Genomic DNA, 15,988 nt, shown 5'->3' with positions numbered 1-15,988 from the left:
GAAAAGAAGGATGTGAAAAGTGCACAACCCTCAAAGTTTCCTAGACTGCCTACGTTAGAGAAACCTCAAAAACCTGCTGCTACTCGAGGACCTCGTCAAAGTTATGAAGGTAAGAATCAGTCCTCAAGAAAAAATTTTGATAATGTTCAATGCAGGGAATGTAAGAGATATGGCCACTATGCTTATGAATGCGCAAATCGCCTTCGGAAAGGTATGAATGTTTCTCTGTGTGATGATGATTCTGAAGAAGAACAAGAAAAGGTTGAACAGGCAGATCTCATATCTTTTACTGCTTTATTGGAGAGTAAGAAAAATTTTCAGATTAATCCTCTCGGTGTTGGCTCCGGTGTTGCAACACCTGGACGCAACACTGTTCAAAAATCTGTTTGTTTTGTTGCTTTTAACCTTGACAATTTCAGCAATCATGAAGAACAGGTAGCTGATCCTTATACTCTGGAAGGTATTCAAAAACTCTATGAAGAGTTATACAGTGATTGGAACAAGAGGAATCAGTTGAACACAACTCTTACAAAAGAGAATATTGAATTGAAAGCTGCTGTGGCTAGATTGGAAATTCTCATGAGTAAGAAAGATCTGGAATTAGGGTTGCTGAATTCTGAACTTGAAAGAGCAAAAACTACACTTGATACATTTAATTCCAGTTCGAGCAAACTTGATTCCATTTTGACTATGGGTAAGAATGATAAGTTTGGACTTGGTTTTAAAGAAATTGTTTTTGAAACTGGTGAATGTTCCAAAATACCAGTGTTTGTGAAGGAAGGTAATGATTCCTTGAACCATCCTTCAACTGCTTCGAAAGGTAAGAAACTCATTGTTGAAAAGGATGTTTCTGTTCCTAAGCCAAAACAATGGAAGCGTCCTTTTGTATGTCACTATTGTCTCAAATCTGGTCATATCAGGCCTTTTTGTCGTAAGCTTAAAAATGACTATGTTTTGTGGGAATCTAAGCAAGTGTTACCCTCCGTGTTGTCCAACACCAAGAGCAACACTGGCAGAAAGAGGTCCACTGTGAAGAAAGTTTGGATACAAAAGCCTGATATTAGATGTTTTGTTATTTATACTTCCTTGAAAGCTAACACTGCAGGTAATTAGTATTTTGATAGTGGAAGCTCTCGGCACATGACAGGTTTGAAAGATCACCTCACGGACTACGTTGAACAAAATGGTGGTAGAGTGACCTACGGAGGTGGTGCAAAGGAAAGAATTGTTGGAAAAGGAACAATCAATGTGGAAGGGTTTCCAAAGCTTCATAACGTCTTACACGTTGAAGGACTTAATGCAAATTTAATTTCAATTAGTCAACTGTGTGATGATGACTTGCATGTGAAGTTTGATAAGAATACTTGTGAAGTTTTTGATAATGCTAATCGTTGTGTTATCACAGGTACAAGATCAGTTGATAACTGCTACCAACTCGGTGAAGAATTGGCATGTAGACACTCAAAGGTTGATGAGTTTAGTCTATGGCACCAAAAACTTGGACATGTGAATTTCAAGACCTTAAAGAATCTGAGTAAGTATGAAGCTGTCAGAGGTCTTTCAAATCTAAAGACTGGTGTTCCATATGTTTGTGGTGCATGCCAAAAAGATCTCAAGGGAAAAACTGCTGAAGATGATACTGAAAGCTCGCTGGAAATTTCCTCCGAAGAACACAGTGTTGTTCCTGATGTTGCAACACCAAACAAAACACTGGTTTCTCCAAAAACTATTCATGAGGAAAATTCGCAAGAAAATGAGAAAGTTGAGATGATTACTGTAAAGGACATTCCAAGAAAGATACAGAAGAATCATCCTTCATCTCAGATTATTGGAGATGTTCATGGAACAAGGCAAACCCGTGCTAAGGACAAAGTTGACTACCGCAAGATGGTTGGGTTAGTATGCATGAGTTCCGTATACTCACAGGTAATGCATTCCTGTTTTGTTTCAAATATTGAACCCAAAAATGTCAATGATGCTTTGATTGATGAATTTTAGGTAAATGCCATGCATGAAGAAATTGAGCAATTTGTCGGAAATGATGTTTGGTTTTTAGTTCCACCACCTGATCATGGTAATGTCATTGGTACAAAATGGATTTTCAAAAATAAAACCGATGAATCAGGAAACATCATAAGGAACAAAGCAAGGTTGGTTGCTCAAGGGTATACTCAGGTTGAGGTGGTTGATTTTGATGAGACCTTCGCTCCTGTTGCCCGCATTGAGTTTGTCCGACCATTGCTAGCTATTGCATGTCATATGGGTATAAAACTTTACCAAATGGATGTAAAGAGTGCGTTTTTTAATGGTATTTTGAATGAGGAAGTGTATGTAAAGCAACCCAAAGTCTTTGAGGATCCACACCACTTGGATCATGTTTACAAGTTGAAGAAGGCACTCTATGGTTTGAAGCAAGCTCCACGAGCATGGTATGGTAGGTTGACCGAGTATTTACTCGAAATTGGCTTCAAACGAGGTGAGGTTGACAAAACCCTTTTTATTCAAAAGGCCAAAGGTGAAATTCTTATTTGTCAAGTCTATGTGGATGACATTATCTTTGGTGCTTCGTCTCAAAAGCATGTTGATAGTTTTGTTGAATGCATATCTTCTACTTTTGAAATGAGCATGGTAGGAGAGTTAACCTTTTTCCTTGGATTGCAAGTTAAGCAAACAAATGATGGAATTTTTCTTTGTCAAAGTAAGTATGCAAAGAATTTGGTAAAAAAGTTTTGCAAAGAGAATGTTAAGAACATGAAAACTCCTATGGGCTCAAGTGAAAAATTAGGAAAAGACAGTGTTGCGGCTAGTGTTGACAACACCATGTATTGCAGCATGATAGGGAGTCTTTTGTATTTAACTGCTAGTCATCCTGATATCATGTTCAGTGTGTGTTTATGTACTAGGTACCAATATGATCCAAAGGTTACCCATTTAAAAGCTGTTATGAGAATTTTGAAATATGTTTCGGGTACATTGGATTTGGGATTGTGGTATACGAGGGAAACCAATACTAACCTTGTAGATTTTAGTGATGCTGACTGGGCTGGTGATGTGAATGATAGAAAGAGCACTACGGATGGGTGTTTTTACCTTGGCAATAATTTGGTTTCATGGTATAGTCGTAAGCAAAATTGTGTGTCACTTTCGACCGCTGAATCTGAATATGTGGCAGCCGGAAGTTGTTGTTCACAACTTATTTGGATGAACCAAATGATTGAAGACTATGGTTTTAAGAGTGAACCCCCCATTGTTTATTGTGATAATTCGAGTGCTATTGATATATCAAAGAATCCAGTTCAACATTCACGCACAAAACACATTGACATTCGTCATCACTTTATTCGAGATTTGGTAGAAAAAGGTATGATTCGAATGGAGTTTGTTGGAACCAATAACCAATTGGCAGACATCTTTACTAAAGCATTAGATCATGAGAGATTCTCAACTCTTCGGAGGTCTCTCAGCATGTGTGCATTATAATCCTTTGCATGTGTTGTCTACGGTGTTACCACACTACCGACAACACTGTTGTTTTTCTTGTCATGCATTTTTAGGATTTTAGGCATTCTGTACTCATTTTGTTTTGTGTAGTGCTTGAATTTCTGTTACAATGATTCAATTGATGCCAAGTTTTTCTGCAAAAATCTTTTTGGCACACTGACCCTTTTTGGCTTAGAACTCTGATCAAACCACCGAGTAGTTGAGGAATGTGCGTGTATTCCATGTTCTTGTTCCATGTGAAAGGTGGTCTCGTACTTTCAGTGTTAAAATCTTTTCTGAAGTTTGGTGACCAATGTCATAAAAACAAACTTTGTCAAATCGGAAGAAAATGGAAAAAGCTACCTAGTTGAGTCCAATGAAGACCGTTCGATTAGTGTGAAAGCTACCACTTCTAAAATTTTGTCTGTTAAGGTAATCAAGTGTGCAAAATTCAAATTCTTTTGAAAAACTTTGGTGTTGTTGATGATGTTGGCAACACGAGAGGCAACACTACACTTGTCAACATATTGTTTCGCTTGTGATTGCATTTTTATTTTATGTGACACTCTGTTTAGGGATAAAATAGGTCATGCATATGCATTTTTGCTCATAAGGTCCTGTTTTTGGGTAAGGTTCTACATAGACGAATTTTGATGATTTACCCTATTTACTAAAAATTGAATTTTTGTGATTGATTTTTGTTTCAGTGGAGTTAAGCCGATGTGGAGTTAATTCTGAAAGATTTGGGCTGAAATAGTTATCTCAGATTATTGCCTTATTTATGGGATTTTATCTCTTTAATCTAGTTTTTAATTTTTGGCCGTCAGGAAAGTTACCGTTGTAACTGGAGGGAGATCAGGGTAATTATAGGTTTGTTAGGATTTTGTTACCGTTTGAGATAAGGGTTCTATATATATGATTTTTAATAATTATCGGGCATTATCATCTTCTCAAAATTCTTGATTCCCGATTGTTTTTCTCTGCAAACCCTACCCATCTCTTACTCTCAAATTTTCGTTCAATGGCAGGATTTGATCCACAGAATATTCGAAGTGAGATGGGCCACAAAGAGCCTGATGTTGCTGCCGGTGTTACAACACCAGAAAACCCATCTTCCACTCCTTCTCTGCCGATAGTTCCAGTACCCATGGAACCTGTTCCTCTCGTTGTTCTCATGCTTGGAGAACCAGGGAACGCAATTGATGTGGAGAATCTTCTTGATTTCTCCGTTTTGAATAGGGTGAATCCTGCTACACCAATGGCTCGCCGATCAAAAAGGCAAGTAGGCTACAACCCTGATTTTACTCAATCCAAGAGATTCTACTAGGGTCCTCGTATCTCCATGGCCGAAGAGGATCGCAACTCTGGTGATGATTCGGAGGATGCCGATTATGAATTTGTGACGAGGAAGAAACCTTCTGGCTCGGCTGCTGCCTCTGCCTCCGCTCCGATTGTTGAATCTTCTTCTGACAGCAGTTATCGAGTCCATCTGATGGTGTTCCTCCTAAGGACACTTCTGCAGCTACTGCTCCTCAAGCAAATGCTGATTCGGATGAAGATGCCACTCTGGCACAAATTTTGAAAAGCCTCAAGCAAGGAAAGGCTTCCTCTTCTGTTCCTCCCTCTGCTCATATCTCCGATGATGAGCCTGATGCTGAGATGATGGAGGAGTTTGCACAAGGCAAAGCACATCAAAATTCTGCCTCTTCCTCCTCTTCCTCCTCTACCAATTCTGTTGCTGACTCTTCTGATAAGAGTGCTGATATTGGAGAAGAAGAAGACTCTGAGGATGTTTCCAGCATGGATGCTGATGAAGACCCTCTGGACCAAGAGGATGTTTCTGCTGCTGCTGCCAGTGTTGCTGTTGGTGTCATCAACACCACGGACAACACTGTTGATAAGGATTATGACATGGATGCTGCCCATTCCCTCATTTTTTACTCTGGTGATGCTGCTGCTACTTGGCCTCTTCTCGCTCATAGAGGTCTTCTGGATGAAAGAAATATAGATGTACGCTCCTACGATAGGTACAATCTAATTGACTTTTTAAAGCTTCGACAGCTATATTCTACTGTTGTTGCCGTGATACCCTACTGTAAGAGGGTGATTCTGGAATTCTATGCAAACTTGACCGCGAGCATTGAAGATCCAGAGTCTGCAAAGTATGGATTGGTGTATCTATGGGGTCGGCTGTTTGAGTTCTCTTCGGCCGTGATCAATGCTCACTATTCCACCCCAGATGTTGATGAAGGAAATCCTCCAGAGATCAATGAAGTGATCAATGTGCTCACTAGTGGTATGGTCAAACAATTCTCTGACCATTTTTCTGCAGCAAAGCTCACCTCGTTCTATTCAGTACTACATAAGATAGCAGTGAGGAATTGGACTCCTTCTTCCAACTCCACAGTTATCACAAGACCACAAGCGGTCATTTTGTATGCCATTGGGACTGGCTGTCCTTTCAATTTTGGGAAGATGGTATTCAAGACAGTGCTCCAGTTTGCTGATGGAGGACTCATGTCTACTAAGCTGCCCTTTCCATCTTTGATCTATGGCATTTTGGAATCTCAAGCTTTCATCCGCAATATTACAGAAAATCTCACTGATCAACCTGAGATTCTGAAGCTAGCAGCTGGTCTTCTCAAGGGAAATCGAGTTCTGGATTTGCCCTGGACTCCTACTCCTACTCCTGCTGCTGAAGCTACTGGTGTTGCACCCGGTGTTGCCAACACAGGTGACAACACTGAAGAAACAGTGCCTACTCCTACTACCCTGAAATTCACAACTGCCACCATTCAGCTGCTGATGACTCATGCCGAGGAAAAGATTGCTCAAGCTCAGGAAGACATTGCCTTCTATAGCACGGTCTTGGCTGATTGTCGGCGACAACTTGGCATTTTTGGCCAAACAGGGGGAGATAGTGCACAAGATGAAGATGAAGCTGGTCCATCTGGGACTAAGGATGATGAGAATGAAGCCTCTGATCAAGATAACTCTGATAGTGATCAAATTTAGATTTTGCTTCTTCTCTCATCTTTTCTTTATTTGCTTCATTCTGATTTTAATATAATTGTTTTTGTTCGTTCTAGTTACGTGCCTTAATTGCTCATATATGTTAACTAGACTAACATCTTCTACCCCACTTATGCTCTGTTATATGAATTAAAGAATCCCATGGGTTATTATCCATGTTATCCACCGTGTTACGACACGAAGGACAACACTTCAGGGGGAGACTTTAAAATTCAGGGGGAGAAGATTTTTAAACTCAGAGGGAGTTTATGATTATCTCACACTTGTGCAATGTGTTGTCCAGAAAACAAAAATGGGGAGATTGAAAGGAATTTTATTCCTTGAATATTTCGACCCTAATTAATTGGAAATTATAAGATTTTGCTTTCTAGACAAGATATGATATTTGGTAAATATTGAGTGTATATTTTCGAATATGTTAATGATATATTTGCCAAAGTTTAAATTAGATCTTGATAAGGTGATTATTTGACATAATATAATTCGATATTATCAAGATTTGATTTACAAAATTTGATAGACTTTATTTCCTACTAAAACTAGTTTCTTATTTATGTAGGACTCTATCTAAGGCAATTTTCAAGATTTGGATGCTTATCTATAAAAGGAGATTTCCACGCACAAGAAAAGTGAGAGCTTCAGACGAAAAATACTCTGCGCATACTCTGAAGAATTCAAGGAAGATCTTGAAGAATTCTGAAGCAAGGTTTGCAACCATCGTTGTTGCATGTCCCCGTGTCGCCGTTCGTGTTGAAGACATCAACACTGTGGGAACTGTGTTGTTGAAGATATTTTCTGTCTCTTCAATTTAGGCTACGGGAGTTGCATTCAATTTCTTTTATACTCTTATTGTATTTTAGAATGCAAGTTTGATTTCTCAACTCGTTGAGAAATTTAGAATTTAATGACTTTTCGTAAAATCACTAGGATTACTTTGTAAGAATATTCTTACGTTTACTAGAGATATTTAGCCCTAAGGCACCCGCAAGAGTTTTATACTCGTGCAAAATTATTTACTTGTGTTTTTATTTACGCTTTAAATTTCCGCTGCACTGTGTTGTCTGTGGTGTTACAACACAAACGACAATACTGGCTTATTTTACATAACAACCACGTACACCATTTCTTTCAGCAGCCACCAGTCGAATTAGTTGGACATAAAAGTATCACTTGGAGACATTTTTTGGATATAATTTGGAGACATTTGAACCTTTTACTTCTTGTGAGGAAGCTCAGAGGGCAACACGTGACGTGACCCAGTAATTTAATGCCAGAATCATTCCAGGAATTTAATTTCATTGCAATGACTATCATTCAAGGCTGATCTATTTGATGAAGAATGTTTTCGCCTGGACCTTTTTCTTTTTTAAATATAGATTGACATTTTTAAAATTTTATAATTATAACTATATAGTTATAAAAAAAAACAAAAACTCTCTCGGAAATGCACGCGTATTTATAACTATACAAAAATATTAACATGACATTACTCAGTTAATTACTCACATGATTTTAACAAGAACTTAAATTGACCGTCTTAAAATATAGTTTACATGACTCACACCTCAAATACATATTGAGCTAAAATTAACATATTGCCTATTTTTTCATACGATATAAGGCATGACTTTACATGAAAAACACATTTGATCTTCTTGCGATAGTTGAATTCTGAATAAAATAGAATTTTTCAAAAAATTGATTCATAGATTTCAATTTTAATAGGACTATCATTTCTCATAGAAAAAGTTCGTACACTTAATAAAAAAAAAAACACGTACGGTTCTGAAACAAATATTCTTTTAACGAAATGTCCACCGTAGATGAGGTTATGAGATCCAATCTGTATAGGTATTGTTTCATGAGAGATCGAAAGGTGGAGATTTATCAATACACGTGAGATCCACTATTTTTTCAGTGGACTTCACAAATATTCATAAATTTTCACCGTTAGATGTATTATCAAGACAGTGTATATACAAATAGAGTGAAATCTTTCGTCCGAAAAAAAAAAACATGTAGGAAATAAACAGTGAAGAAATTAAAAAAGAACTGGAGAAATAGATTATTCAAAGGAAATTAATCAAATAAATTCCGTGAATCAATTATTTGGACACTGGTCCGAACCAAAACTGCGTGATTATTAAATAGATCCTGTAAGAAAAATTGGACTTGATGACGTGGCAGAACAAAAAATACATGGACGAAAATAGCCTGCTGTGACTTGCCATTGACCCTTGTGTGACAAGGTGCAATTCGGGGTTAAAGTTGGAAATCTTTCACGTGCGTGACACTTCTCTATCTCTCATCTGTCTCCAACTTATGCTGCCCTTTTTTCTCAGCTACTTTTTATTTATATTTTCAAGAATCTCTCGAGCTCCTTTTTTCCACTTTTTTTTGAAATACCTTTGGACTTCTCTGAATCTTTCATCTCCTTTTCACCGTAGAAAGAAAACCATAGCTTCACATTTTCGAAAAGCTGCGACCTTTAAGCCATTGAGAATTGCTGGAAAAGTTTCAACTTCCATCAGTTTCATTTATACGTTGAGGTGAGTTTTTGGCACTTTGTTTTTTTTTTTGTTTTTCCCGAATTTGAGCTGCCATTTGTCGAGTTTTTGTGTTGCTGTTGAATCGGATTGGTGGGTTTTAGGCTGAGAGTTTAGTGATTTGTCACATTTTTACCTTCGGTTATTTTATTTGTTTCATTGTGGGATTATTGTCTGCAATGGTGTCACTTTGCTACTTTAAGAACAAATATTGTGGTTCTAAGTTTCCGTGGAATTCGGAGTTAAAAGTTTAAAGGATGGTGAAATATTCTTTTAGTAAAGAGGATTAATTTGTTGCAGATCTTCTAAAGTAAACAATGAAATGGTGTATAGTTATGGCTTTTCTTTCCTATCGCTATTGTTATGTAAATAATCCATTTTACTTCATTGTTATATATATATATATATATATATTTGGAACCATGAGTTCTGTGGATGAGTTCCATGTGCACATTTTACAGTTCCTAGGCATAACAGAGTGATTGCAATAAAATTATTGTAAGGGAATGGTATTCCTTTCAATTATGACGGATAGAATGAATAATGTAAGTCCACTGAAAAACTTCGTTTTATGTGAGATTATTTTCGATTATTACTGTCTAGCTTTCTTTTAGAGATATTGAACTGTATGGTTCATTTTCTTGGGTGTTTTGCATATTATTTCCATGGGCTGGTCAGCAGATTAATCTCTACTACTGCAAGATGCAAGTTGATATTTAAACTTTTGAAAACTCTATATAGCCAATGGAATTGTTAATCTAATTAATGTCCGCAGATTTTTGGGAGCTCGTAAATGAGTAGATTTGTTAATAATGAGTTTGCTTTTAGTTTGGACCATACTAAGACTCTTTCTCTTTTAGTTCTCATGTTGCTTCCGGCATTCGATTATTGATGGATTATTTGATAATTTTATTTGGTGTAATGAAAATTTCAACTTTCCTTGAACAGAATTGAGATCTCATATTGAAATATGCATTTAGAGCACGGGGAAGGTGGAGAAGTACTTCATGCATAGTCAAGTTTGTCTCAGTTTAATTTAGAGTCTAACAGCATACGTGGGAATTAATTTTGTTTTCCAAGAACATAGTATGAACACTTGATTACATTCATCGGAGTAGGTAATTATAGGAGGTCAATCTTTCCCTACAAAATTTGCGGAATTATCTCCTTCGATTCATGTTTGTTATTATTATTATTGTTATAATTAGTTTTTTTTTTTACTTTTCATGAGAGACATTTCTTAAAGCATGCGTATAGTAACGAAAAACATGAACTGTGGAAGTTTCATAAGCTTCACGTTGATTTACGCTGTCATGTTTTCCCCGTAGTTCATTCATTATTTCAGTAAGGAGGGACGACTTCTCTATTTTAATGCTTGCAACTAATTTATATTTTACCCTGTTATTTTTTAACCAGGGATTAAAGTTGATCCATCAGCTGTTTGAGCTATCTTGCAGAAAAGTTGACCTTCCATAAGGATACTTGAGACACTTCCATCACGACAACAGTTACGGTATGTATACTACAAAGGATAAATACTTTACAATTATTTGACTTGATTTTAGTCCACAAGTTTCTTGTTCTTTTTGAAACAAATTTTCATGCACATCTACACTACAGTTTGAATTAATTTAGCATAGCATTATTTCACATCATCAATATATTTTTTAAATTTGTTTAACGATGAATTATACTAAAAAATTTTATGCTATGTCTCTTTGTATTTGTTAACTATACAGAATGAATAAAATGAATGATCGATCCTTTTTCAAAAAACTGATATGTTAAAAAGAAATAAACAGTATAGAATGATAATAATCTTGATTCTGATAGAGAATGAAGTGGAATTAATGATGGAGCTCTTTCATAATTAAATAAACTTGGAATTCATTGCAGTCTCTTCAAATTCTGGTAACTGTATTAGTCTTTTTCACTTCTAGTATAGTAATTGTAATTTTTCTGACCATGAGAATTTGTTTAAGAAAAGTAATAATACTCCAAGAATATCCCAACCGTGCATTTTACATAAATTTGGCATTTTATTTTGGGTGTAGTGCTGTCGGAGGAAGATTGATAGCTGTCCTTGAATGAGTGGTCCATGTCCAAATTTATTATCTGTTAAATTAAATAATAATGGGTAAATTAGATCCTACCTGTATTTGTTGGGACTGATATTTGAATAACTGAATTCTCCAAGCTTATTTTCAAACTAATCGAACGGATCTAAATTTTTGGGATCGAAAATAATGCAAACAACCCAATTAACCAAAATGATCAAACTACAATGTGGACAAGTTTATTTTTTCCCCATAAAATTTGATTCGTTTCAGTTTTGGAAAATCAAAATCAAAATCGAGCCAAAGTTATTGAACTAATTCAAACTTTTAAGCTGATTTCATGAATTTGGTGTTGGTATATGATGTATCTAGGTTAAGTAAATTTAGAGGAAATGAAGGTATTTATCTTATAATACTTTGGTTTATGAGTAAAGTTGGATGCAACAGAAGGTTGTAGCAGTCAGGAATTTCTGAGGTTTTAAAGCCATTTATAATTTCACAATGCAAACAAAATTGCCCATCAACCATCCTTTCATTTGTCGATCGCTCTTCATCTTCTCCATCTCATAATAATCTCTAAGTGGAAAATGCTTATGTTACTGGTTTCACACACTTCTCATCCAGTAAGTTATTTGTAGTTTGGATTCAATTTTATCTTAGGTTTGTCATTCTACAAAATTCTTATCTTTTGCTTTGCAGTTGTTGGTGCGGCTGCCCGTTCCAAATGGGATCAAGAAGTTCACCTCTAAAGTAGTATTTTATGGTTGGTTTCTTATTTTATGCTTCTTTTTTTTTTATGGTTGGTTTCTGTTTGAGAAATTCTTCATTGCTGGGTTGTCTTGCTCGACCCTGGGCTCGCTATGTGTTTGACAAAATGACTTTGATAATCATTACAATAATCTTTAGGTCATAATACATCTATCAATAACTTCTTGATTATCTCATGGGCGAGTTTCATTGGCATTTACATTTCTGTTATCCTATTGTCATTTCCTCTATTGTTGATGATATCTATGATGTTACAAGTACATGCTTACAATTATACTATGAATTTTCGAATGAAATTGTTTGAACCTTTGAGGAAATTGCTGCATCTTTTACAAATCGCACTGTCATGTGACCAGACAAATTTTTTTCTTTAAATTTCATAGAAGGGTCTAAACATGCTTCTTTTCAAATTAGTCAAATCATAAAGCAATGATGTCTTCTCAATGCTCAGATAAACCATGAAAATCAGAAGTGATGATAGAATTGCAGAATTTAATTGAAGAAGGAAACAAACATTATTTTTTTAAAAAAGATAGAAAACTGAATGAGGTAAAAATCAATCAAGAAAATGATTTAATAAATAATGATTGTTTAAAGTGACAAATAAACCGTGGAACAATATTTGATCTTGAATAAGGGGTGGAATAATTTATGTGCCTATAAATCATTTGCAAAATTTACGACCATTCATAGTGCATTCTCACTCGTTATCCACGTGCAATGCACGTGCATTCTGCTAGTGGTATGTAAATATAGGTATAGAAATAGATATAGCCATATTGGTATAGAGGTATAAAGATCAGTTTTTTTACTTAAACATACCACATAAATGGAGATTATACGGGTTTAAACAACAAAATGAGACCATTTTTATATACTTATTTGTTACGTAAATTTATCTATTGGTGTTCCTTGATCTACTATTGACAGTTTCAATTTAATTAAATTCCACTTCGTCAGCTGGAGGAAAAAGTGTGGTACTGTGAAGCTTGAAGCCAAATCATTTAACAGTTGATGATGAAATTCGAAATATGGGTTCAAGCTCTCCTACTGTTTTGTGGAGTACTCTTCAATTCAGCAGGTTGATCGACAGACTCAACTTTTTGTTCACCTAGTTCCTGTCTTTGACCCATAATCCGGTTTTAAAGTTGCTATCTTAGTAACTTAAAAGTCTTTTCTGGAAATTATTTAACTGTGTTCTACAGGATGAACTACTATAGGATTATGTTTAGTCTCTCCCCTGCACCATTTGATTTCTAGTTAAAAGAATTTATTTCTTGCTCAAGTCTTGATTTTTTGTGGAGGTTTCCATAGGTTCTCTTATCATATGTTAATAGATTAATACTTTACCAGATTTTTGAGGGATGTGGATAGCAAAGAAATTAATTGGTAATGTACATAATTGCTGAGTAGTGATGATTATCGCCAGTATACTGTGTGCACTTATGTAGCATAGCTGTCGAAATTTTGCACTTGGATAGATTTAAGGTGCACCATCAACACTAACTGCCAAAGACTTTAGTATAATCGCGTAGGTGTGGTCTTCTTTCAATCATTAGATCCTATCTTTTCATCTTATGATTTACTGGTAGAACTGCTCTGAAATTCCTATGCAGGGGCCTTTGTTGGGATAAATATTGGAACTGAGGTTTCAAACCTACCTTCAGCTGCTGATATTGTCGGGATCCTTAAAGCTCAAAAATTGACTCATGTCCGCCTTTTCGATGCCGATTCACACATGCTGAATGCTCTATCAAACAGTGGCATTGAAGTCATGGTTAGTGTCACAAATGAGGAAGTGCTAGGTCTTGGAGAATCACCTTCAGCGGCAGCAGCGTGGATTAATAAAAATGTTGCAGCTTATGTCCCCTCGACCAATATTACAGCAATTTCTGTTGGCAGTGAGGTTCTTACTTCAATCCCTAATGCTGCCCCGATTTTAGTCCCAGCAATGAATTACCTGTATAAAGCCTTAGTTGCATCGAATCTAAACCATCTAGTTAAAGTGTCGACCCCACATTCAATGGATATAATTCCTCGACCTTTTCCTCCTTCGACTGCCACCTTTAACACGACGTGGAACTCTACTATTTTCCAGGTCCTTCAATTCTTGAAAAACACAAATTCCTTTTACATGTTAAATGCTTATCCTTATTATGAATATGTTAAGAGCAGTGGCATTTTCCCTCTCGATTACGCGCTTTTCAAACCACTCTCCTCGGTCAAACAAATTGTGGATCCTAACACCCTCTTCCACTATACCAATATGTTTGATGCTTTGGTAGATGCCACTTACTATTCTATAGCTGCTCTAAACTTTTCAAGTATCCCAATTGTTGTGACCGAAACTGGTTGGCCATGGTTCGGTGGTGCCAATGAACCTGATGCTACTGCACAAAATGCAGAAGCATATAATAACAACTTGATCCGTCGTGTGTCAAATGATTCAGGTCCACCGAGTCAGCTTGGCATCCCAATAAATGCTTATATTTACGAGCTCTTCGATGAAGATCAGAGGCCGGGGCCAGTTTCAGAGAAAAACTGGGGTGTACTTTTCACCAATGGTACCTCTGTCTATGACATAAGTTTGAGTGCTTCGGATGGTCTTTCCAATTTTTCGTCTATCTTTTGTATCGCGAGACCAGGTGCGGACGAGAGATCGCTTCGAGATGGACTCAACTGGGCATGTGGGCCTGGTCAATCAGATTGCCGAGCTATCCAGCAAGGGCAGCCCTGTTACTTCCCCGATACATTGCAAAATCACGCTTCTTATGCTTACAATGATTACTACCAAAAAAAGTGGAATTCTGGTGGGACTTGCGACTTTGGTGGCACAGCTATAGCAACTACTGTTGATCCTAGTAAGTTTCTGATTTAACTTTAGGAACCATTCTTTTTAAAATTTTTATTTGCAGAATTTATGTCCATAATTTGTACGTGGTCATCGAGACTGAATACAGGACAACAAAGGCCTAAAAGTAGTTACCCAAGCCAACCCAAATAAAGGATATTATATGTACCACACCGGTTATATTGAACTTGTGAGTTCCCGGCCTTTGATTTCTTGTTGGGAAACAGCTTTGAGGCTTTGACAAAAAATTCATGCGTAAAAGAGGGAGCCCGTCATTCCGTCAATATTTTTATATTTAGAAAGTGTTGCAGTATATCAGCGAAGATAGAAGACTAATATTCATAACTAGTCCCTATGAACGGGCTTGGTTGTTGAATTTCTGTGTTTACTGAAAATTATTCATCGCATCTTATAGTTTAAGATCATTGAATATTTGTAAAAGTAGAAAGTGAATTTGTCGGTTTTTGTTGTACTATGATAATAATGGTAAATCGAAACGATTTTTAAAGATGTTGGTCCTGTGGTGCTGCAACTAAGTCGTGCTCTTGGGAATTCTTTAAATCTTTGAAACTTGAAGTTCATTGGTTGCGGAAGAAGTTATTTCCGGAAAATTTCCGAACACGATAATAATTAACATGCTACGATTCTTATTAGATATTCATGTTTGGTAATGCTCCTTTTTTCCATTTTTGAACTTGCAGGTTATGGATCATGTAGATTCAGGGGAAGGTAAGACCATCCCACCATTTTTCCATATCGTTTATTTGATTAACACGTAATAAATACGAAGGAATAATCCGCAAAAATAAATATTTACCTTTATACTATGGTTTCTTCGATCTGACGTATAATGTGTTGAATTTGTTCATAGAAGAAACATAATATTTGCTTTTAACCAAAACTATCCTTCAATTACAATGTCTGTTTCGCAGTTTGAATGCAAGCACGGGGGGACTGTTTCAACCTCCGGCGTTCGGACCCATTGGTCCATCCTCAGGAAGCTCAAGGAACCGGATCGGTTTAGGTTCCGTAGTCGTGTTAATCTCTAGGTTGTCTTTGCTTCATATGAATGCCAGAAACATTTTGTAGTCCATGAACTGGAAACTGGTTTGTTTATTTTTTCAACAATTAACTCAATGTGATTGTTATCATCCCTAGTAATTGATGCAAGTGAGTGATTTTTGGGTTTTGTTGTGTAGTTTTATTTGTTTTTTATTTCCCAAAAAATTTAGACAGCAACAAAATTCAGTACT

General features: G+C 36.4%; 1 protein-coding gene across 5 annotated transcripts; it reads left to right on the top strand.

The window, feature by feature from the left end:
- The first annotated feature begins 8,890 nt into the window (after positions 1 to 8,890).
- LOC140864633 (glucan endo-1,3-beta-glucosidase 4-like) lies at positions 8,891 to 15,924 on the top strand. 5 transcript variants are annotated; one of them, XR_012144293.1, is made up of 8 exons: positions 8,891 to 9,062; positions 10,476 to 10,572; positions 11,816 to 11,879; positions 12,845 to 12,965; positions 13,501 to 14,745; positions 14,845 to 14,925; positions 15,437 to 15,464; positions 15,668 to 15,764. XR_012144293.1 is itself a non-coding variant. In XM_073268917.1 (7 exons), the coding sequence occupies exons 4-7, from the start codon at positions 12,899 to 12,901 to the stop codon at positions 15,822 to 15,824; spliced, it is 1,497 nt and encodes a 498-aa protein (XP_073125018.1). In that variant the 5' UTR covers positions 8,891 to 9,062; positions 10,476 to 10,572; positions 11,816 to 11,879; positions 12,845 to 12,898; the 3' UTR covers positions 15,825 to 15,924. The 5 variants fall into 5 exon arrangements, 4 of the variants coding, with proteins under 4 accessions (XP_073125018.1, XP_073125019.1, XP_073125020.1 ...); XM_073268917.1 differs by lacking the exon at positions 14,845 to 14,925 and having other exon boundaries at positions 15,668 to 15,924; XM_073268918.1 differs by lacking the exon at positions 14,845 to 14,925 and having other exon boundaries at positions 12,815 to 12,965; positions 15,668 to 15,924.
- The last annotated feature ends 64 nt before the right edge of the window (positions 15,925 to 15,988 follow it).

Source organism: Henckelia pumila, chromosome 4 (assembly GCF_033568475.1).
Source record: "Henckelia pumila isolate YLH828 chromosome 4, ASM3356847v2, whole genome shotgun sequence".
Taxonomy (NCBI): domain Eukaryota; kingdom Viridiplantae; phylum Streptophyta; class Magnoliopsida; order Lamiales; family Gesneriaceae; genus Henckelia; species Henckelia pumila.
This window is presented reverse-complemented; position numbering and strand designations above follow the sequence as displayed.